General features: G+C 28.5%; 1 protein-coding gene across 1 annotated transcript in view; it reads right to left on the minus strand.

Moving 5' to 3' along the window:
• Positions 1-27052, minus strand: part of LOC103580476 (TWiK family of potassium channels protein 18) — a 343662-nt gene that overhangs the window by 62250 nt on the left and 254360 nt on the right. The window contains exon 6 of the mRNA XM_008562220.3: positions 254-1933. Coding sequence (XP_008560442.1) covers positions 254-601 — 348 coding nt within the window. The 5' untranslated portion in view covers positions 602-1933. The remainder of the gene's footprint in view (positions 1-253; positions 1934-27052) is intronic.

Here is a 27052-nt window from a genome sequence, read left to right on the forward strand (position 1 = left end):
AAGTAAGTTACAGCTATACATTATTTATTAAATTTTAAATACGGATTATATTATCGGCTCAAACTTTAGTAATTCACTCCATGGTTGATAACTAAAATGTTTAATTTCTAAACAGTGTTCCTTATTTACTCCCAATGTACACTTTCATTATTCAACCAGACTATTACATGTTAGCTCTACCTATCTATTTACTATTAATAATCCCAACATGCAAACAATACGAAATAGATAATAAACGAATATTTACACTAACCTCATTTAACCAAACAGTGTTATTCCTGCGATGCGGTTGATTGCTGCTGGCAATGGTAGCTAGTGTCCTCTGTTGGAGACCCCCATCAGCACCGCCCTCGATAGCGAGAAATATGCAGCTTCCCAGCAGAGTGTAGCAAGCCAGAAGCACGCAAATACCCAAATTTATGATACATCCCTTGAGAAAGGAATGATGACTCGCTTTGTCCGGTACTCCACCAAAACAAAGACATCTGATTTGTCCAGGACGTGGTTTCGTAGGATCTGTATTACGCTTCAAAGAGGATGTATTACCGTTGTTAGTGGCTTTTAAGCCCTCATAAGCTCTGTAGTGTCGATCTTTCTCCATTCTTTTCCTTCACCACCAACAAACCACTCCTACGGTCTTCTTCCTCTTTTTCTTCCTCCCTTGAGCCTCTATTCACTTCTAGCATCCGGTGTTTAACCTCAACTTACATTTCATTACCCACCCGGTTAATTTTTTTACAAGACACATATTTACGCCTCATTTGTCCCTATGCACATTTTGCATATCACATTATCTTATATTTTTTTTAAATTATCTACTGATGGTAATGCGATTGACGATTGATAATGAGGTAGTTTATAGGGGGCTTAAAAGTTATTTTTTTCAAGAAGGTTATGATTAATTTTAATGTTTATATTATAATTTAATTTATATAACTTATAAGATATATGTGATATTGTATAGTTTGTGTGTAGAAGCAACTTGCAAATCGCGATTAAACGTAAATCGTGATACTTTGTCACCGGACGGACACTCTGAACCGACGCCCGGTCGTGCCGATCCACGGTGAATAATTCATTCCGCTTTAACGCGTGTGAATCGTTTATACTGTTGGACGTAGACTGATGACGTTTTGCGGTTTGTAACCAACGATAATAGTCTACGATTATAACTATTTCCGAGTATTATTGTAAAATATTTTTATTCGACTATCAAATTGTATTAATAATAATAATAATGGCTTAATTATTTTAAGTCATTAAAAGTAAAATTTTCGTGATGTAATTGAAGAAAAAAAAAGAATTTTTTAGGATAATTATAATTACTCAGTCGTTTTATGGCTGGGAAGAAGACTTTTGTAGAATAAAGTTTAATAATCTCGGGGAGAATTATTTTTTGTGTAGTATGGCACGTTTGTAGTTACACCAATTGTGTTATGAATATTTTTTATTTTTTCACCCTGGTTATTCTTGTGTTGAAGGCGTAGAAGTAGTTGTTGTTGTTGTATAAGTAAGAGAAAGAGGTGAAATAGTGGTAGTGGTGGCCACGAATTCATTGAGTTCAGAAAGGTTCATTCTGTTGGGAAAAACTTGCGCAAATTGAACGTGCCTCGGTGGACAATTTCGTGCGGTAAGATACTTTTTTTTGTTTGGTTATTTACTTTTGTTGTTTATCTTATTTGTTTATTTTTTTTTTAAACTTTTTTACTTTTGCTTGTGTTATACGACAATTGAGACGAGGCAAAACAATGAAATTGAATTCATGAATTATTTGATTATATTTTTTCTCATAGTGCACGTCTTTTGGCAGTATTATTTTAATTAAGTCGTATGTTTATTTATTTTATTTCATTTCGCTGGAGCATTGTTTTTTTTTTAATTTTTTTTTTCTGAGGTCTGATGAAATTTTAACTTGAGCAGGCGAGTGGGTTATCTGGAAACAGAAAATAAAATTCAATTATATGTAATTGCTTGGAAATATATTTTTGTGGAAATTATAAAAAAAATTTTTTTTTAATTACATGATTACATTTATTTAAGGATGCGGTAATTTATAGACCACATGAAAAATACACGGAGAAAAAAATATTTTTCTGAGAAGTATAGTGTATAGTTATAGTAACAATACGCAATAGTTATCTACTAGATTGTTACTGCAACGATCTACTGTATCTTTCTGACAATACGGTAGATAGCTCTGAGCCCTATACCGTATCGTTCTGAGCCCTATCTGACACACGTTTGGAAATCTTTATCAGTAATAAATAAATGATTAATAAATAATTTTGATTAAATAAAATAATTTATAAAACTGATTTATCATTTGCAGTCTGAATAAATTTAAAATATAAATATAAATATATCTTTTAATTTTTGAGGTTATGTATATATATATTTAAATATAATATGAATTTAATTAATTAAATTAATATAAATTGATTTTTACATATTTTCACCATTGAAATATACAGCAGTTTTATTAGATCGATCATTAGGTAAATAATCAGTAAGGTTATAGATAGTTAACAAATTTAAAAAAAAATGAACTCGAATTGTTATATTTGAAAATAGGCGCCAAAATGGATGTTTAATTAGGTTAGACGATGGCGTGTGAGATGACGATTACAGAAAGTCGTATAGGGCTCACAGCTATCTAATAGATAGTTACAGGAACGATACGATATTTTCACCATAAGTATACGTATCGTTATGGTAACAATCTATGAGTTGCTATACTTTAGATCGTTCGAGGAACAATATTTTTTTTCCCGTGTAGATCATGATTATTAGAGTTTCAAAATAATTTTGTTGCGGATTAAAAAAACAGTGCTTTTTTTTCAGTTAAAATTCAACGAGCCCGTAATTAACTATAGATTAATAATTTAAAATGAAAGTTGGCCATTTTAGTATCGGACTACTTTTTACCGGGATAGTATTTAATTATTAAATCTCTCAAATGGACTCTTAAGTCATTGATTGCCCATTTTATGTCATCTATTATTTATATAAATTTAATACTCAATTAATTTTATTATCTGAAAGTGTATTAATTTGTCATCCTCATCACAGATTAAAAAACAATCTTTTATCTTTTTCTCTAATACTTTATATTAAATAATGCATCAAAAAAGCTTTGAAGAAACGTCGATTTGCCATCCGCATTCACATCGGTCCTTTTAAAAAATCAATATGTAAACAGTCTATTTAACTTACCCGAATCGTAAAAATTGCATGTGACTTTACATAAGCTACAAGATAAAAATAACATGGACGTTGGTGAATTTTACATGACTCAAATTTGCATTACATTACTGCATTCAAGTCTTTTAGTAAAATTTTTTTACATTTATTCTATTCGAATTATTTTAATGAAAATTGAAAATTTCAACTTTGAAGTAAAACGGGACGCGATTGAAACAACAAATTTTTGTCTGCCTGATCTAAGGTGATCAACTTGCCCCACTTTTTTAAAAAACTGTACTCACGTATTTTTAAACAAAAAAAATGTTTTTATCTGCAAAATAGTGTCTCATCTTCTCCAGATAGTGACGAAAAATAAAGTGACCTATTTTGCCCCAAGTTCTATAATTTCATTTTTTTAATATTTCAAAATTATGAAAATTAGTATTTTTATTAAAAAAATTTGATTTTGTTACACCGCAGTTAATAATTTAAAAAATAAATAATGACGATTAATTTTAAATTTAATGAAATTGTCATCACTTAAAAACAATTGTAATATCATTAAACTTATAAGATATAATAAAAATTATGATAATTATATTTAATAAAATGGAAGTAAACTATAACTGGAATCATATTAAAAGTTATCTTCAAGTACAAACTATTATTGGAATCATCTGAATACTAATCTTGGCTGACACTACTTTGCTTTTACTACTAGTAATTTCTTCAAATGTAAGTACTCGGATTGAAGAGTGACAAAAAATGTAGGAATGGAAACAAGCGGTGTAACTGAGGCTTTAAATTTAACGGCTGACTGAATACTAACTATTTTATTACTGTAAATGAACCCTGCGTTGTCTCTTCAGAATTTCAGCACACCAGTAAACCTCACCAGAGAAAAGCGACGTGATACGAAAGGATGATTTCCGGCAAACAAAGCCTAGGCAGAGAAAGCTTTAGAGATGTGATTGTATAGCTAAGGGTATCTGCATCTCTGCATCCATAAATGCATCGATGTAGATGAAGCCTGTCTCTGCACTGCAGGTAAAATCCATATTGAGAAGATAAAACATGAATCCAATGCAAGAGACTTGATGTAGATGTGTTGAAAAATGTAAAACACCGGTCAAATATTTATTTATTTTTTCTGTTCTGACTTAAAGGGTGTCGTCAAACAAAGACTTACACGTTGTGGTATCAAAAAAATCTGAACCAAATCGCTTTGGGCTTTACTGAAGATTTTATAGTATGTATATAAATATATATGTGTGTGAAACTAGCGCGAGATAAAGTCACATTGAAATGATATTTAAATCGACATCTCAAAGGCATTGAAAGCAATATCCATGAAGCACGATACACGTCAGACACGGAAATCCGGGTTTACCTTCAAGTATTTCTATAAAATATCTTCAGGCCATTAAGATATCTTTTGCATTTTTATATCTTTAAAGATTTTTTTTCTTGTTAGTAAACAGTAAGAGATTTTCGAAATAAATACGTAGCAGATAATTTTTTTATTTGTTCACTCTTTTCGATGTTAATTTTACTCTGAGAGGGAATTTTATTTAAAAAAATAAATGAGAGTAAATCTCTGTTTAATGATATTTATATTTTAAGTCATAAAATTTGAAAAATTAAATTTGCAATTTTTAATGAAAAAAAAAAAGGGGGATAATGGATCGCCTGAATTTTCTATAACTGAAAATTAATAGCGGCAAAATTTTTTCTAATGTATGTTGGAAAACTCGGAGTTCATGGGGTAATATGGGCTGCCGAAAAATGATTAAAAAAGTATTTAAAATTTGGAATCAGTTTTACAAATGTAGATTTAAATGATTTAATTAAAATTTGAATAATTAATAATTTAAAATGAATTTCTTGTGAAAAACATCGTTGAGAAAAGGTTTGCGGCGGTAATTATTTGAAAATTTAAAACGTGATACGACGAATTTTTTTTAAACGATTTTTAAACTACTAAAAATTCAAAGAAGGATACTATTGATTGAATATTGTAAATAAATGGAATCAGACTTTTTTCTTTACTTGTTTGACTTTCCATTAAAAGTGATAAATTTAATGATTTTTTTTCAGTGCAAAATACGGTCAGAAAAAACTGATTTTTAATTATTTCCTTCGAATTTCTATAAGTTTAAAAAATGCTCATCGTTGTCATGTTTTAATGGCTTACTTTGAAGATTGATCGAATTAATAAATTTATGATCTATGGAATTTTTTTTAGGGAGACCCATTTTGTCACACATTTGAAATTTTTTTTCATGGCTGGATTATATTGATATTGAATGCTTATTTGCGGACTTTTTTATGGCATTGTTTAGGGAGATTAGTAATTTTATGTACAAACTTGATAAAAAAATCCCATTTCACGGTGTTACTGCAATGAAAGCAATATTTGCTTAGATAAAATATATGTATAGAAAAAATTTTGAATAACAAATATCTCACAGTGTTATTGAATAAATGTTGAGAATAGACTGATCTATTTATATATAAATAAATGAATTCATCCATATGTGTTTATTGCATTCTATAAACAGGTAAAGTTGAAAAGCTTCGAGTCTCCATCGTTTTGTTAAGCTCAGGATGGCGTTATAAAAAAAAACGGAAGGATAAAATGCAATTTTTCCGGTCGACGATTTTGCAGCTCGCGAACTAGGTCCGGACTCAGCGACTTTTCGCTCTATACATACATACATATATTTATACATGTATATATATATATATATATATACAAGGAGCAGAAGTACGTACTGTAGTCGTTGCGAAATGTTTATTCAATTTCGTTTACCGTTTCACAGAGATATTTACTCGTCTACTTTCTGGAGCATTGAAACGACGACTACAACCGCGGTAACTAGAGAAAGACGACGCATGATGACATCCAGGTTCTTATTCCTGTTGGGCATAAACTTTGAATGAGAATAGAGTTTGAGGTGTGACAAGTAAACATGGATGACTGCTTTGTAGACTCACTCAATAGTTTGCCAATAAAATTATAGGTAAAATAAAAACTGGTAGAAATAATATTCAAAGTAATTGATAGTAGAAAATTTTTGTTCCTGCTTGTATTTGAATGTACGAAATTTAAATCGTAATTCAAATGTATACTAGACATTGAAAACATGAATAGCTGTAAAAACGTATTTTAGACGTAACTGACGTACGAAAACGTAAATTTATTCTGTAATGCGAAAAACATGTGAATTTTGTTGATATCTCAGTAAAAAAAATTGGACCGAAGCCAATATCTTTCTTTTTTTTTTTTTGTTGAAAATTCATAATTTTCATAGCGAAAAGTTAAAATTAAAACATAGTCAAGTGTAGTAAATTATTCAAAAATCCATGGTGAAATTTTTGTATAGAATAGAGTTGGAAACATAGTTTTTGAGACGATGCAGACAACAAATAACGAGACTGATAGAAGGAAGTACGTTGAAACTACTAATGACGATACATTCTGCACAGCTGTTACGTAACTTAATCTCTCTGTCTTCCTGCTCATCTCGGTCTTATTTATATCCATATAACAAGACATATATATGTTGTAAAGACGAGAAGATCAAAGTACGAAAGGTACAACAACACGGGTGTATGATTTTCTATGTCTTCCTTCATAGTTATGAATGATATCCTACGATCCTGTCTTCTACTCATTGAGACTAATAATCTTTCTCCATGGTTTAATTCAGCTGTCAATCTAATGTCGCTACTAATATACATATGTATTTGTATAGAATTTTTTAAGTATTTCTAAAAGATTTTCTTACATTTTCGAAATGTAATCCATTAAGCGCCGATAGTCGGCAGCTAATTGACGTCAACAGAAAAAAAAAATATAATTTTTAGGGACATGTACTATAGCTTGTGTGCAAAAAATATCAAAGTAACTCATTGAGTAATATTTTCTTACAAAAACTATTATATATATCTAGTACAATATCGAAGAAGAAGCTCGCGATCGAGTTATAAACTACTATTTCTTTATAACAATAGATTACTAAATTAAAACTCTTATTTTCGGATCATAATAGTAAATTTCACGTGTACATTTAATGTGATAACACACAATTTCGAGTGGTCTATCATAAATAAAGTTATTCAAGTAATTTTTATAATAACTTTTATAAAAATAAAATTTCTTATTTTTTTTTTGTATTATAAAAAAAAACCGGATGTTGAAACTTTTACTTCTATCGATTTAACGAAACTGAGACAAAATTTTAACTGGCAGTAAATTTTCCTAATTTTCCAGCACAATGGCCTATTTTCAAAAAATGAAAAAAACGTTTGTTCTGTTAATTTTTAACGAAAATTGAAAAACTAGACTAGTTTTTATGTGAACTCAGATCTGACATAAGATGTCAAAAATAATTAAAAAATAGCAGCATAATTAAAATTAATTTAAAAAAATAAATCGCGGGAATTTCAAATATTTTGAAAATAATTTTAAAAGTGTAAATGAAGAATAAATACTATTATTAATTACAAAAAAATTTTTGAATCCTACTATGGTTTTTTTCTGTTATCTCATAATTAAAAATATTTAATTCAGTATTAAGTGAATGATAATAAATAAATCTTATCTAAAATAAATAATTGTTACGATAACATGATAACAAAAATGAATGATAATGATTACAGTTATTATAATTTAATTGAAATGATATTGATATTTTATTTAAATACTTAAAGTGTATTAGCATATTGCTATTAAAATTAAATATTCAACCAGCGAATTCCCACACAAGTGTTTTGTTACAATGTGAATCCCAAAATACCTATGTTTATGTAAACTGACATCACAAAAGCTTCAAATCTGAACTCTCATGGGGATTCTCTGTTATTGCATATGAGGTTTGGACTAGAAACATTTACATAATCGCATCACGATCATTACATTTTCATTGATTGGTAAATATTATTATTAATTAATAACAATAATTATAATTCCTATCCGATTATAATTTATAATTTGATATTTATTTTAATGATAATTCAATTATCGCGTTAAATTAATTGTTCGATTTATCAGATTATCAATAATATAATTTATAATATAAAATATTTTCTTTGATTATTTTCACTATTCACGATTAAAGTGAACCCGCTCAAAGGACATTTGAATCATTCGATTTAAAATTTATTCAACTGCAGAAGAACAATGGCTTTATAATAAACAATGAGTTCATTTACAAACGGCCAAATATGATTGCAAATTTTAATTTTAATATTTTTATTTAATTACTATTTGGTTTCACTGTTTGAGTAATTAAATTAATTATTTTTACAAATTTCTGTGTTAAATAATTGAAAACTGTTTTCAATTAACTTGTTGGTGTTAATTTTTTTCCAAAATTTCTGTAGAGTACGAATGTCATTAAATTTATTTTTAATTGAAAAAAAAATTTATTGAAGACTTGAAAATTAATATTTTAATTTTCTAAGTTGAACTGAGTTATTTTTTCTATTTGAATCAGAAATACAAAAAAAAAGTCAAGTCGAAAATTTAAAACTCGACACTTGGGACAATAAATATGTACTTCAATACCTTAACATATTGGGCGCCATAAATAATGATAAAAGTTTGGACTGTAAGACACTTTTATACCGAATTTATTTGCCTATTTTTTGTCAAACGCTGTTGCTTATTCAAACCACAATATTTATTCTCAATAATATTTTATAAAAAAGTTAAGTTAATTTTATTTCAACACTTTAGTATGTTAATACCAAAATAAAATACCTTTTAAAGTGCACTTTGTTTTATGATTATATTCGTTCATTAAACAAAGTATAGGTTAGCAGTATATAGTCATCATAAATCAATAACTAAATTAAATGCTAAAAGATTTTATCCAAGATGAGAATATCATTTTATTTAATTTATGTAAAAGGTTGGAAAAGTATTTTTCTTTTTTTTTTTTCACGCGAGTCATAAATTTACAAAAGACAGAATCTTGGGATAATTTTTTTTTTTTTTTTTTTTTTTTACATATTTGATTATCAGTTATAATTAATGCCATAGGATAGGTAATAGTGGAATGCAAATCGTCAAGCAATACGAAATGACAAATTAATGGTACAAGCAATTCATATGGACACTGATTAATTGCTATTTACTTGCAAATTTCTGACGCTGGGATTTACGCGACTGTACAATCCCATGAAACCTCGTTTCTACTCACGTATGTTTATATATATATATATATATATATATATATATATATATATATATATATATATATATATATGTTACATTCATGTTTGTCATTCGTTAGGAAACTGCATTAGTGCAATTCTATGTTAGGTATATTCACAAGTTATACATATGGCTGTGTGTGTGTGTGCAAATTTCGTCCACTAGTATTTCTGTAATACAGTAAAACAGCTTAACTGAATATTGCTGTTATACTATTGAATTACGTATATTGTTATTTAACATCAATGCATACCCAGTATTTTAAACAAACCCACTGAGCTTACTATTATATAATATATATAGATATAGATATAGACTGTTATACGTTAATTATAAATAATAAACATGCAAAACAGCAGTAGCATTAAAGCTTACTCTTGACAAGATTACACTTCAATTAGAAGCTGGATTGCAATTAAATGTATGTGTGCGTATTTATTTAAGAACCAAAAGCAAAAAGTTAATTGCATAATGTTACACTACACATATTACTATTATTGTTTTATATTAATGTGTGTGTATAAATATCTTTTGGCGCTCAGATTAATATACATTTGATTCAAAGTAAGCAGACGGAATTCCCGAGTGTACAAGTACATTAGCACTTACCAGCATCCAATATCGTTAGATGTCTACAGTAAACTTCAGAGATTTGAGCTCTTGTTTGGGTTAAAGTTGTAGTTAAACTTTATATGCATTTGGGACTGACGGCATACAAATATATATATATATTTATATATATTTGGTTGGAGTTAGAAGAGCTTCATTGTTATTGTTAAATAAATAAAAGTTATTATTTATTTGTAAGTAAACAAGTTTTAATGAATAAGATATATATGTATAGAGGTCATCACAGCGATGGTCAAAGGAATATTTTAATGACATGAAATATTCAAATAAAGTACTTAATTTATTATAGTTTGCTTATAGAAAGTACTTATACTTAAAAATTGATAGAATACTCGGTACTTAAAATTTATAAAGATATTTTGGTATTTAATATTTGAGACTTATGACTTATGAATTAGTCAGAGTTTCAATTACAAAAGTATTTATTTATAAACAAGCTTATTGCAGAAAGTTGAACTCAAAAAATTAAAAAAAATCGCGAAAATTGAGTTATTATTTTTGATCCATGATCTTACTTATCAGTACTCTCTAAAAACGAATAAGTGGCAATCACTATTTGGCAGTGAATAGTCACTCATCGTCGGTAAAAAGTATACCATATTCGAATTATTGACATACTTTTCCCTAGTATACAGTGAATACTCACTATTTTCATTAAGGTACTGGCGGGTAATAAGGCTCAGCTAAGAGAGATTTTCAATAAAATCGAAAATATTGCATTTAATTATCGAAATGTATCATTAATCTTTATTTTAATACATAAGCCATAAAATGTGATGAAGTAATGGTAATTTTTACCATAAACAAACAAAAAATTATACTTTTACAAAAACCCTACAAATAGGCCTTATTTTACTACGGTAGGGTAATAAGGCCTGCGGGTTAAACAAACTGGAATAGTTTAACTATACTTAATAAAATTGGTATTAGAGATGAATCATCACTTAAATTTAGCTACAATACTTTTAAGAGTCAGAAGATTAGATTGTTTTTTATTTCTTCTGCGTTACGACAGTATATGACGGGTGATGAAATATAGAAGACAAAGAACGTGGTATCGGGACTCTATAAATTTGTCGTAACATCTCTATGTAAGGCCCTTCTGCTAGAGTAGCCTTTAGCGGGGGCGGTTATTTTAAATATCATTTCTGTCACTTAGGCCTTATTACCCGCGGGTACCTTCTGTGAAACTGGTAGAAAGTGTATGCCCATTTTTAATTGGTATCATGATTAACAAATTTAATAATACAAAAGTGAAGTTTCACTACTTTTGGCTTTTGAAAAATTTTTGTATCGATTTCAAAAATTAATTTTTCTTTAATTGGTAATTTGAACTTTGCCGGATCCATTTTTGGCTCCGTATGACGGAAGCCATCGTCTTCAGTTTGGAGAGTCAAACTGACTTTCGTTTCAAATCTTCATAACTGACTAACTATCATACAGTAGACGAGTATGAAAATTTTTCTAAGTGGTCCGTCGTGGTTCAAATTTTGAATTTTTTAAACTTATTAAATAAATATAAAAAACATGTATTTTTTCACGAGTGATAAAATATACAGTGAGTTCGACTATAAATTTAAATAACTTTAGAAGAATCGTAAATAATAATAATAATAATAATAATAATAATAATAATAATAATAATAATAATAATAATAATAATAATAATAATAATAATAATAATAATAATAATAATAATAATAATAATAATAATAATAATAATAATAATAATAATAATAATAATAATAATAATAATAATAATAATAATAATAATAATAATAATAATAATAATAATAATAATAATAATAATAATAATAATAATAATAATAATAATAATAATAATAATAATAATAATAATAATAATAATAATAATAATAATAATAATAATAATAATAATAATAATAATAATAATAATAATAATAATAATAATAATAATAATAATAATAATGGTTGTATATACATATATATATGAGATTATATTATTTTATGTAGTGTACGGCAATAAGAAAATATATATGTATATTATTGTTTGTTGAAGTTTTAACTGTAGCGTAGATTTTACAAAGACGATTCGTTAGCAAAGGATCAGTTCTCGAGCAACAATATAGGATTAACGGCAATCAAGACAAAACCTTGAGGCGGATGCTTTAAATGAGTCGAGAGGTTAAACAAAAGAAAAGATGGCATTAAAGGTAAAAATAAAAAAAATATAAAGAGAATTGAGAAGAGATAAAAATAAAATGAAAGCCCGTGAAATATTTTCTCGTAAAGCTCGAGTAATATGATTGGAAAGCGCACTGGAAGTAGTAGACATCGGAAATAAGACAAAAAAAACCGTGAAAAAGTAAAAACAATCCTTGAAAGAAAAAGGGGATAAAAAACAAATTCAATAAAAAATAAAAACCTAATCATCGATACCGTGAGTTAATGCTACTTAGAAATGGTTTCCTTTTTTTTTTTTCTTTTTCATGAAGTCAGAAAGAAAACGCGTGGACGACAAATTATTGGTAATTAGAGAGATTCTATTAGAAATTATAAGTGGGAGGGTTGGGCAAAATGGGTCGTTAAAGTACAAGACAGTTCTATGATTAACAGTAAGCTCAATTTTTGGTTTTTCGTTCATATTTAAAAAAAAAAATGGTGGAAAATCAAAATTATAATTATAATTATTATTCATTATTTTCTGCTTTACTTTGATATTATTTTTCTATTATTTAAATTTTTTCAAAAATATACAGCTTTTTTTTTAGTGACAAAAATATTTTGATGAAATAAATCTCGAGCATCAAATTACAAAAAAAAAAAACTAATAATTAGAAAATGAATTAAGTACCATTTGAAACCATTAAAAAGAAAAAAACTACAAAAAATGGATACGCCCGTTACGTATGTTCGAAATTAGTACATGCCAAAATAAAATTTTCATTTTCAATTAATGATAAATAATTTGAATTTTTTTAGTCCAAAATAAACAAATTTTCCCTTGTTATTTTTAAAATTTATTTTCACTATTTGCCGTGGAATTAAGTTATAACTGTGAAAAAAAAAGTTAAATAAAAATTTCCATTGGAGTATTTATTTATGCACAGTTGTTGCTTTAGCTCGTTAGTTTTTTTTTTTTTTTTTTTTTTTTTAAATAAAATGTGGTGGAAAAAAAAAAGAAAACGTACGATAGGAACTATTGTGTTATTTCATGCGGGAAAAAAATTTTTTCAGAGTGTCTATACTCAATGAGAAAATAAAAGGGCATGGAAAATTTAGCAAGTATGGAGTAGCTTTTTTGGCAAAACCGTCACGATTCTCACAGAGTATGGAAACAATACACCCTCGATTTTGTGGATCCATTCAAGTGCCACAAGTGCCGTTCATCCAACGGCAATTCGCGGTTGAATCTAAATTTGAATCTACGTTAGTGACAATTGGAAGGCTCGTACACCTGATGTATCCACGCCTTCAGTCACGTATACGCGGTATAGAAAATCATTCAATAGTATGAAAAATAAACAATCCCATGAGCTGACTAACTAACGAAAGAAATAAATAAAATGTAGAATTCAAAAATTAGTAAGTAAATATTTTTCTGTAGAAAGACTGCCGGTTTAAATATAAACCGTTCAATAAATTCGATAGAAACGGCAAAGTATTGATAAACTGATAATACATTTTATAAAATATGACCAGCAATTAGATAATTGCGGTCAGTTGAGTACAACGTTCAAAGGACTTTAAGTGAAGTTAACTATGGTGGTCTCTGTTAGTCTTTGGTGTGCCGCCTGTGCAAGAAGTCGGCGTCTAATTGGACCCTGAGAAGTCAAAGTCAAATTCGATTCAAAGTCTATGTCTATATGTATGTCTCTAATTATAACCACTAACCAGACATTTAATAATAAATATAATAATTACTCATATTACGATGCTATGAATCGTTTGAAGATCAATCGAGAGTGCAAAGCACATTCATCTTTAATGTGTTACGTACACAGAGAGTTCATGACATAATGTTAACAAATTTCGTTAATTCAATCTTCTTTAACCACGAGTATGCAATCACACTACTCGAAAGCTTATTAAATTATTTCCTCATTACCTTATTACATATTAGCATATTACTAATTGCTTGTGACTCACTTATTATGAATTTTACTGTCTAATTGTTGATAGAATTTAAATAGACGAAAAAAAATAGAAAATTTTTTCTTGTTGCATAACGATTTTTTATTCATGAATTAAAATTTTTTAGAGTAGCAAATCCAAGTCAAAAAATTTGATCTGATTTTACCTGAGTCAAAAAACAAATTTGGATTTAAAGAAAAGTAAAGCGTAAAATGGGAAATTAAAAAAAAAGTTAAAGATTTTTTCTTCAAAAGAAGTAATGAAATATTAAAATATTCTACACGGAGAAAAAATTATAGTAACTGTTTCTAGTACGTTTATGAAATATAATCCCATACCGTTATGGTAATGATTACTTAGAATTATGGGATATAGACCCATACTTTTTGGGAAAGTTTCCATAAGTATGGGAACAATTCCTATCATTATGGTAACAGTTCCCATATCGCATGTGAAAGAATCATGGTAATGATTACCATACTCATAGGAATAGTTCCCATAAGCAAATAGGAACCAATCTTATAACCACATTGTAACGATTTCTAAGCGTATATGGTAATGGTTACCATAATATTATGGTAATCATTCCCATAATATTATGGTAACTGTTCCTGTAATATTATGGTAACCATTCCCATAATATTATGGTAACTATTCCCATAATATTATGGTAACGATTACCATAATATTATAGTAACCATTACCATAGGTACATAGTAACGATTACCATAATTCCATAGGAACTATTCCGATACCATATGGGAATTATACCCATAATTATAGTAATGATTACCATCATATATATGGGTGTCGTTTCTATAATCAACATTTGAAAAAAACCGGTTACCATGCAGTATGGGAACCATTCCCATAATATATTGTAACTGTTACCATAATTTTTTCTCCGTGTATCTTGTATAATCACTATGTAAGAAATGGTAATATTTAATAATTAATCATCGAATAATGTAGATTATAAAAAAAAAAAAAAAAAAAAAAAAAATGAAATAATAGGGGAAGTTTTAACGCAACTATGGAGTTAAATTAAATTTACTTTGCATACTTGGTATTACTGGGTGTTACTTATTCACGACTCATTAACGGTGTTTTTAAAGAGACACGCTTACAAAAACAGTTTAGTATCTGGACACATAAAGGGGAATTAAATAAGGGTAATTAAAAATGTTCAAACTATTAAAATTTGAATAATTAATAATGAAAAATCTAATAACTGTTTCAGATGATAAGATTGCAGATAAATTTATTCGAAATGCATTTTCTACCTCACAACCGTGTACCGACAAGGGTTCAATAATTCAATGCTAAGAGTTTAAAGTTTCTCTGGCAAATCACAGATTTTGAGTAATGCTTATTGAGTTGACTTTGGCGACATTTAATTATTTTAAATAATTTGGAAATCATGAACTTTTCTTGCGCTAAGTAGCTGCGTATAATTGCAATATATACATATATACATATATGTACATATATTTTAATGATACAAAATTTTGTAATAACAGCAGTTAAAAATTCATATTTTTTTTCTCTTCATTACTGATTGCAATTTCGTTGAGAATAATAATGCTTTTATTATATTTTTTCCATTGATTCTGATATATATGTATATATTTATTTATTTAACAATTGAGGAAGAACTGTTGTACACAAATGTAAAATGAGACAATGGAACTACTGCAAGGATCAATAGCTGAAACAGTATGATATAACTAAAATAAAAAATAAAATACAAACCGAGTAGAGATAAAGTGAAGTAGTGATCATAAAGCCGCATCGTGAATGTGAAAATGAAAATAAAAGAATGAAAAAAAAAAAAAAAAAAATATATATATATATATATATATATATATATATAATATATATCTACACGTATAATAATAAAAAAAATATGAAAATAAAGAGAAAATAGAATACGAAGAAAAAAAATATCATACTCAAACATTTTTCTCCTCTATTACTGCGCCAATATCGGCAATTATTACCGACCCTAGGCGATTATCGCCACCAGAAACGCCAATTTTCCGAATTCGTTCAATTGGAACAAGACCACATTAAAAAAAAAAATTTTTTTTATATACGTCTATATAGACGTATACTGTGATCTCATATTTGATTGGTATATATATTTGTGAGGACTTATGTTAACAAAAAGGATTAAAAATCGTTAATCAAATACATAATCAAGCAGTAGAGATCAGTCTGTAAGAAAAATTAAAAATTTTCTTTCTAATTCGAATAAATAATCAATGATTAATTCGCACTCATATCCTTGATTAAGGAAAATTATTTGAAATAATTTGAATCGATTAATATATGGGTATACACTTAGCATGGATTAAATCTTTTTTTTTAAATAAGAAATATTCATATATTCGATTATCTCAATAGAATAGCTTTCTTATATAATTAATTTAAATTTTGATATAAATATTATTTTTACTTGAATGTTTCTGAAAATTTTGTAACTAGATATGAATATATTCTGAAGGATTCTATATCGGGTCTTTTTGGTTTTTACCCCTACCACCAAGGCACATACCTTAGATATTAAATTTAGATGGTGGGGATAAAAACCGAAAATATCCGAAATGCAATGTTGCTAATCCGACTATAAACATCTGAAACACAACAGAAATTTCAAAAAAACTGTCAAAAAAATTTAACAAAAGTATGAACCTGTTGAAAGCAATGTATGCGATTTTGAAGAAACTTTTGAAACTCGCACAATTAATTTCAAATGTAAATAACAACCACAAAATATAAATGCATTAAATGAATTTTAAATGAACAAATACCAACGAGAAACGGAATAATTTATGTAAATTAACCAATTAATAATAAAAGTTATATAAACATTGTGTTACATATATTTATTTTTCCCTAAAAGCTCCAAGTACATTCCAAAATAATTGCAAATCCAATCGGTAGTGTTTGCTCGGCTGAGCATAACACACGAGTGTACAATGGAATTCGTTAATGTAAGTGGTCGTAGACAACAGAGTCCCAATGTAAAAGCATAAGAGATAGACTAATACATACATATCTATATATCTATATATGTATGTGTATATAGATATATAATTCGAGGAATACGAATGTATTTCATGGTCTGCATACCTTGTAACGAATGTTCGGCGCTTTGTGATTTATGCTTTGTTCTATGAAACTCCTACAGATGGGTGGGAACCCACAGGCAAAAGGTATAGAGATATAGAATAGTAGGGATGGAGTTGAAGTGAAAGAGATCATGAGTGAAAGAGTAAGAGAGAGATGGAATGATAATCGTGTGTGTGCCTTATTCGCTTATTCGAGATTCCTCAGAGTGGAGTCAGAGCTCATGCAACCTATCTAAAGAGCTTTCTGACTAGGCTGTATACATATATATATATATATATATATATATATATATATATATATATATATATACATATATATATCGGGGGGTAAATTTTGGACGTCAGCAAGGCTGAATGGGTGAACTGGGGAAGGAGAATGAGGGTGAATTGCGCCGTTGCAGAAATGCACTAAAGACAATACTACGTCGATTCGATTGGGCCGTAGTGTGTAGAGAAGTTAGAGAAACGAGGATAAAGGATAGAGGATATTATATAGATTGTACGTTTGTACTGTCTGTCTGGCTCTGTACTATTGAAAACTGAAGCTAGAGGATAGAGGGTAATCGAGAGCGGGTCAACTGTGTGTTATGTTACTCTTGTGCTTCGGTATAGTTACGTTTGATACCTGATAGCCCACCGACCTCATTTTCATCTGTGATATACCTATTGCCGCAAGGGTAAAGAATGTAACGATATCTATTTTTTTTTTTTTTTTTTAGTGACTGCCGGCTGGAAAATGACAGCGTATGTATTAATTTTAGAATAAAGTAAAAATGAGATTTTTGTTTTTAATGCTGTCAAAAAACAAGTTGGGATTATTGACAAAGTATGTGGGTCAATATACGATATTGAGTTTTTATGTTCTGAGAAAAATATTATGGCACGAAAATAAAATTTTATTTAATAGCAATTGAAAAAAAACTAGTCTTACTGTCAGTGATAAAGACTAAATTTATTTGTGGAAAACTCTATTGTAGTTCGGAGTTTATTGAGAATTTAAGAGTAAAACGGGCTTTCTGGGGTAAAGATACTTAGAAAATCTACTTTATTTTATTTTATCACTTTTTAGGGGAAGACTATCGTGTCCTAGAAAAGAAGATTTTTTCGTATCAAATATTGATATGTCATTTAAGCTTTAACTAATATAACTGAAATCGTTATGTGCGGCAGTTAAGACCAACAAAAATAATAAACTCAATTAAAAAATAAAATTATAGAGCAAAAGTTTAGTTTTTAACTTCCCGCTGTGAAAATTGAGTTTTCAAAAAAAGGAAAAGTTATTGGTTTCAGATCGATTTTCGGAAATCTAGTTTTCATCAGATCTTGACGTTCTGAGGTCCTAGGAAACCATTCAAACCATTTTCAGACAAACATCCGTCTAAACTTTTTTTGTCCAACGATATCTTGAAAAGTTCAAAAACTCTCTGAGCTCAAAACCAGCGGGAAGTTTTGGGGTTGGCCCGCAGGGTCAGTCGTTCAGTTTTTTTTTTCCCATAATTTTTATGGGTGCGCTGCTGTGGCACAGAAAACATTTAATATTAAAATTGTTGTGAAGCAATATTAAATTTGTTCGAAATCGAAAAAAAAATTTGGGATCCAGTGCTCAAAAGGAAAATAAACATTACTTAGGGAGACCGTCTTTCCCCTATTTTCTCTATTTCCACGCAAGATGAATCAAATTATTTATAACCATCCCGTTAAGAAATGCAATATTTTTATTGAAGTATTAGTTATTAAAGAATCGATCTGGCAATTTAAACGCGAGATTTTCTGATTTCTGTCATTAAAACTTAAAACTTAAATTTATTTTTTTATCCCTTTATTTTTAGTAACTTTGGAAGATCGAGATTACTGAGAACTAGTAGACGATGAAATAAACTTACAGCAAAGTCTTCGGTATGTTCGATAACACCACCCTATAACTATCTTCATAACATGGTTATTTAAACTAAAATAAAGTTATAAACTTGTCTGGCGATCAATTATAAATGTTTTTTTTTTTATAATTAATTTATATTTTATTTTAAATCATTTTTTTTTTCTGCCGAGATAAGAAAAACTAACGCCAAGTTCCGACTAGTTTGTTTGAGCATACACATAATGGCTGCTAGTACAACGAAAAATAAACGAGTACAAAGTATAGTGATAATATAAAAAAGAAAAAAAAAAAAACTAAAGGAAAAGAGGACAAGCCGATAAAAGTTCGAGCAGAGATTTTCACAAGGAGGTCAACAAAAAATATTAAAGAGAAGAAACAAAAATAAAAATAAAAACAATGACTTTAACGATATTCTCAGTAACAATGGCCTCACAGTATCTCTGATGCCCGAGTTGCCATTTAAATATTTTAATAAAATTCTAGGTGGCTTTTAAAAGCCTTCTTTTGTGACTTTTTTATTTAACTCTTTCTCAATTTCACATTCTGATTCTTTTAAATATTTTTTTACTCCTCATTACTATTTTAACTTTTTCTCGAAATATCTACACTGAGATTTTTGTATTTATTTTTTTTATGAATACATGTATAAATGTATAAACTGCTCTGCTTACTTTAAAAATCGGTAAAACTTTTTTGAATTTACTTTTTTGAATAAGAAAGAATAGGGTCGATTGTAAGAGAAAATAAAAAAAAAGTTTATTTAATGATCCTCGAAAATCGTTAGCTTCGATGGTTAAAATTTATGGTAATGGTACTAATGTGGTTGCAGGAGTAATTTATCCTTTGAAGAAATTCATGCGCAGCACGTTAATTAAAAATGGGGATGCAGAGAAAATAATGATCTTTGGGGTTTAGTAAGCGGAATATTGTTTCTAATTTTTGAAAAAAAAAAAAAAAAAAAAAAAAAAAAAAAAAAAAAAAAAAACAAACAAAAAAAACAAAAAAAAAAACACGACTTTTCAGGGATGAAATGGTTTTTCCTGTTTTTTTTTCAAATTGATAAAACAATTTTTAATGCATTAAAAAAAATTTCTAGAAAAAAGTACTTTGCATGTAATTTCAATGAAAAACAAATTTAATAAGGATAACAAGTAAAGAAAAAAGAATTTTTTTTGCTGTACTATTAGGTGCTGTTCATAAAATAAGTAGTATGATATGACAAGAAGGGTCGGGGGCAAATTTGAAAATTTTTCTTTCGGTTTTTTTTCAATTTTTTTTTTGACATGATTGAAAGTCATTCGTTTCATATCTGTAAATATATAAATACTTCTATGTATATACTTCCGTCATAATAGGGGGGGGGGTGTATCATTTGTGACGCAATATTGATAAGAGGATCACAGAAAATGTGACATAGCGTGACGAAGGGGGTGAGAACCCCTACAATAATCTGGCCGCTAGCTTCAGCTTCATGGATTTTTAGTATGAGCTCATAAACTCTATTTTTATATTCTATATATATTCTTGGAAGGCGATGCTTACCGAAACTGAAGCCGCGGTTGCCAGTTTTTAACAAATATAGAAAAAAAAGGTTTTTTTTAAGCATACGCCAGTGAGTTCCGAATTTCTACAAAATTTTCTGAGAGGCGATTCTGACAAAAGCTACGGTCTCGGTCAAATATTTTTAGCTTATGGGGAAATCAGACGTTTGGAACAGTGTTAATCCTCTAAAGCATAGAAAAAATTTTTTTTCCATAAGCCAGTGAGCCCCAAATTTCTATAGGATTTCTATAGAATTTCTTAGGAGACGATTCTGACCAAAGTTACGGTCTCAATCAGATGTTTTTAGCCTTTAGGGATATCTGTCAAGATTTTTGAAAGAGCACTAGCGCACAAAAGTATTGGATTTTTTTTGTTTTTTGCATAATCTAGTAAGTCGCGATTTTCTATAGATTTTCTATGCTTTTTCTCAGGAGGCGACGATGGGTGGAAAGTAGGGTTTGTATTGCGTCTTTCTATCCTTCAGGGTATCAGAAATGATATTCAGATGGAATTTATATAATAAAGGTCGATGTATGCTAGATTCTTTTTCTTGTTATGACCGTGTACGAACGTTCCCAGTACAAGATCAATGACTTGATCCATGGGACTGACATAGAGGTATTCAATAAATATATATACATTTTAAAAATAAGATCGAAACGAATTTTTCTGCTTAGCTGTGTTTTTGCTTAAGATACGATAGTCCATATTGTAAACAAACAAAGTAGTAGCAGCCCGAGAGAAAATAAAAATGTAGAATATACGAGCAAGAGAGAAATAAAATAATTTAACTGTGACCCCGTAGAATAAGTTTGCTAACATTTTTCCAGTTAGAAGGAAACAATGGAGGTATAGTAGAATTCTAAATCCACTATAGTAGTGTAGTAGTTTCTTCCCTCGGTATATTTCTCATGGACTTATCGTGTCACTACAAATATACCGTCACGACTGTCTACGTCCCAAACGATTTGTCGGCTAATTTTCAAAGTCTTACATTAAATTCTACCTCTTTTATTTTTTTTTCATTAATATTTATTCATTCCCCTCAAGAAATGCTTTTTATTCTGACTCACAGGAATGCGCTCATCCTAAGAAACCGGGGTAAAATGAGACACTATGCATTTTGGAGTTTATTTTTTAAATTCAAAAATTTTTTGGCTTCAATTTATTACATAAATATTCAGTAAATAATCTCAAAAATTTGAAAAATCATAAAAAAAAACTGCACTAAAATTAACGGATGGCTGTACTATCTGAATCGTTTACTTGAGAAACCCCATAAGTAATTGATTTATGGGGTTTCTCAATAAAATAAAACTTCTGTCACCCCATTAATTATTTTTTAAACACTAATTCGATGGATATTTTTATTAATTTCTATGGTGGAACATGCAAAAAACCCAAAAATGCAAATAACCTAATTTCGAAAAAACATGATTTATGGGGTTTCTCAAATAAACGATTCATCTAGATAATCACTTTGCTCCACTTTTTTACAAACTCTGTAAATTACCATTTTTGATGAAAAAAATTTTTGCAGATTTTTATCAGTCAAAATTAGGAGATATAAAAATAAAAAATGTTTTTCATTAAAAAAAAAAAATTTATAATAATGGAGTAAAAAAATGATTCAAATTAAAACTCAGTAATGTTTAATTAATTTGTAATAGAATAAGTCTAATTATATTCACCATCACTAAGAAAAAAAAATCAAATGTCTAAAATAAATCCAAGCCCCTATTAAACTCAACAACCCCAACATTTTTTTTATTAAACCCCGTCATTTTACCGTAGCATTTCACCCTCACAATTTATACTGCTACTCGTCATTTGCAAACGAGGATGCTCTTTTGCAGCTGGTCGGAAAGTTTTCACAAGCAATGTTGCTCTGTGCTAAAGGTAACCTTATATATATATATATATATATATATATATATATATATATATATATATATATATATATATATATATATATATATATATATATATATATATATATATATATATATATATATATATATACTTATATTAAAGTAATACTCTTTCCTCAGTAGCAAAATGAGAGTTAAAATAAGAATGAAATAGCTCGGGGCTTTATTTTTCGCCTGACAAAATGCAAAACTTTAATTTCGACGAACATTAAGTTGGCACTTAGGTAACAGGTTCGTTAAGGGCATCACGCAGTAGTAGAAGGACCGTCACCACTATTACTATTCATATAGCTATACTGAGGAAAAGTTTTACCCACAGTTTGCTATAAAAATATACATAGATATACAATAGATTGAGAAATTAAGTAGCGGTAACAGAGAAGGACAATGCTGGTATACCCAGAAGTTTCATTTATTTGAATTATGTTTATTCAACAAGCTTAAAATCTAAAATAAATGGTTAAATGTGAGAGAGGTTTGTGCTATCACGTTTCTCTATACATATATAGATATATATGAGGCCAATTAACCCACTAGAGAGTGGACTACAAAGTTATAAGGTTTGAGAGAAATGAAGACTTACAATTCGTTGGAATTGCCCGATTAATTCAATTTTCTCGTGTATTGCTCGTACTGAACTTGACTGCTACTCGGCGTACGCGAGGTGAACATCAAAATTTCACCTCAAACGCTTTCATCTACCTGTCGTAATGCATGTATTGCGATACTCGAGACAACACCGATATTACTATGTATAAGGCAAGGATCCTTGTTTCCACGAGGATCAAATTTAAAATTTAAATTCAATTAAGATCTTCCCAATACGAAATTCATTATCATTTTATTGTAATACTTTATTCCGATGGATATTAATTTTGTTTATTGTTTTTTGGTATATCTGCTATAAAACACTTATAAGAGCGCTTGTCTATTTTTATAAAATACATAACTGATTATTATTATTACACGGAGAAAAAATTATAGTAACTGTTCCTAGTAGGTTTATGAAATATCATCCCATACCGTTATGGTAATGATTACTTGGGATTATGGGATATAGACCCATACTTTCTGGGAAAGCTTCCATAAGTATGGGAACAATTCCTATCATTATGGTAACAGTTCCCATATCGCATGTGAAAGAATTATGGTAATGATTACCATACTCATAGGAATAGTTCCCATAAGCAAATAGGAACCAATCCTATAACCACATTGTAACGGTTCCTAAGCGTATATGGTAATGGTTACCATAATATGATAGTAACGATTACCATAATATTATAGTAACCATTACTATAATTCCATAGGAACTATTCCGATACCATATGGGAATTATGCCTATAATTATAGGAATGATTACCATAATATATATGGATGCCGTTCCTATAATCAACATTTGAAAAAAACCGGTTACCATGCAGTATGGGAACCATTCCCATAATATATTGTAATTGTTACCATTATTTTCTCTCCATGTAGTATTATGAAGATCGATTTGGAATTGACATTATTTTTTTCCAATGACAAATGGAAAAGAGAATACTTGAAAAATTTACAGAAGGTTAGCGAAGCTCAATCGAAATTATGTTGATAGTTTCGTTCGAAGAGATCACTGTCTAGTACCGTTTATTTGGACACTTCACACCATATAGTTTAAATAAAATAAAATGACTAATTACCATAGCCACCCCGCATGAAAATATCATGTATGGTAAACATATATTAAAAAATATATGTTACAGATATAAATATATATGTGACAATATATGAAATCTAGAAAAATACAGAACTGTATATAGATTTTGGCGGATTTTATTATATTTTTATATATGTTTTCTCTTATATGGTTTCATATAATTTCGTATAACTTCAATATATTATTTATATATTTGAAAACTTATAATTTCAACATATTCAAACATAAATGTTATTTATAGATGGAAACAACTAAGAATACATATATAATTCATCATTATATCGCACGATATATGTACCATGTATTTAACTTTATAAATTTTTATATATTTTTCAATATATAGAACCATATAAGTCTCCCTATATATGTAAGAATAAATGAAATCTATTCTTTTCTGTCTTTATCTCTCTGTTATAAGATTCAAACATTGTGTTCAGAATATATATGTGTGCTAGCTTACAAATTTACATATATAATTATCAATATATGTAATACATATATGTGCTAACTTACATGTACATATATGATTATAAATATATATAATACATGTATTAATTTATAAACTTACGCACATAATTAATTATATTAAAACTTACTATATTATATATAAGAAAATATATATCGTTTTTGGCCACTTATATGGTCCCATATTGATCATATATTTTTCCATATATATTTATCATATATGGTATTTTCATGCAGGACGGCTTGTTTATTCCTCATGAAGTTTAGAGTTAATAGATGTCAAGGAGATCACAGGGTGGGGAAGATATTTGAAATATAAATATAATACGGGCGGGACTGATTTAGTAGACAAAAACGAGTTCTTCCTTGGAGAAGAAAGTGATCAGTTTCTACCCGCAAAATCGTATCGGCCTAATATTGGCTTATTTCGACAGGCAAAACGGACATTGAACTCATGGTTTCAAAACAGGTGATATGAAAAAGAATTTTCGTTTTCATAGATAATATAATAGATAATATATATAATGCCTTTTTATAGATAATATTTCTTCAGTATTCCGTTTGTGAATTCATAAATGAGTTCATGTAATTTCGTACTGGAATATTTAAATTGAATAAAAAACAAAAAAAAAAAAAAAAGAAAAATTGAAAAAAAATCTATTAGCATTAAAAGAGTGCTTGAACTCCCTTGAGTATTTATAATATTTCTAAATTGAATTCTCAAGTATATTTAAGTAATTGACTGGTAGATTAAATCGAGTTATATTATAATAATAACTTGCGAAATTAAAATGAATAGAATAGAAAATGCAGAATATATAAATACTGAAGTAAAAGTGTATGTGTATTAGAACATGGCGACAAATATGAATTTTCGTGTTCATTATAAAAGGTAGAAGAAGTTTTGAGAAAATATGTACATATCTGTAATATACGTATGTATATATATGAACCTGAGGGAATGTTGAATTTGTGGTACAACTTCCGAATGTAATATACGAGCGAGAGTAAGTACGTGCCGAAGTGCGTTTACTATTTCCAAGAGAAGAGTACAAGATCCTTAAGTACCAAGCGACTACAAATATAGTTTTGAGCCATGCCTAAGGGGTCTTGCTGCAGCACAGTATAATTGCTGGTAAAAGTACTCAAGTCAATGAAATCCTAGGTATAGAGAGTAACACGTTCTACTTCTCAGTGACGAGTCATGGCTTACCGCGACTTAACAATGTGTCTGAGTAATAACGCTGCAGGAAAATCTACTCACTGCTTTGTGTACGCAAATTAAATTTAAATTTCACATTTTGAGTTGACGTTGGGTTTTAAAGATGTTAATTTAGAAAAAAAAATTTTATACGTTTCTTTGTTTTTTTTAATTGCTGGTTATTTATACCAGAACATTTATTTTTTATCTTCGAAACACTTAATTTTCGAAAAAGTATATCAATGCATTTTTTGCCAGTTACATTTCAAAATTTGGGTACTTAATTTTAACTTCAATATACAAATGGCTGCTAACTAAAATACAACTTTTGGTCTAAATACGAATGATTTTTACTATTTAGAACAAACTATAAATACTAAGTGTTAAATTTTCAACTTTCGGCTGAAAAATTTTCAAAAAAAAGAAAATTATTGGTCCGATTTTCGAAAATCGAGTTGTTATCAGATACCGATGTTTTGAGGTTCTTAAAAGCTATTCTGACTATTTTCAGATGACCGCGTGTGTGTGGGTGTGCGAACTAATTTTTATTGTATGATATTTTTGAAAAATTAATTGATTTGAACGTTCTTCGCGCCAATCAAAAGGGCTTATAAAAACTCAGTTGATTTGATTTTGAAGACGATCGGCCGAATAGTTTCTGTTACTTGAAAAATAAGAATTAAAATAATGTTTTTTTGTAATTTTTTGTTGTTTAACTAATATACCGCTCCACCGATCAGCTTCAAATTTTATCAAAACTAAGGCTCAAAATGTTATTTCGATAGTTGCAAACTACGAGTAAATCGGTCAATGTATTCCAAAAATATCGTTAGACAAAAATTACTTTTCTTCAGCGAAATGTATTGAATTTCGGTCCAACTGTTTTTAGTGCTCGACCAGTAATGAAAAATAATGTTTTAGAGCTCAAAGAGCGAGAAGTTTCAAGGTTGACTGACAGGGTTCAAAATTACATTAAATAATGAAAAGCAGGAAAGTATTTGTTAATACACACATTTACGAGAATATACGTCAAGTGTTCCAATATTTTCATA

The sequence above is a fragment of the Microplitis demolitor genome, chromosome 7 (assembly GCF_026212275.2).
Source record: "Microplitis demolitor isolate Queensland-Clemson2020A chromosome 7, iyMicDemo2.1a, whole genome shotgun sequence".
Taxonomy (NCBI): domain Eukaryota; kingdom Metazoa; phylum Arthropoda; class Insecta; order Hymenoptera; family Braconidae; genus Microplitis; species Microplitis demolitor.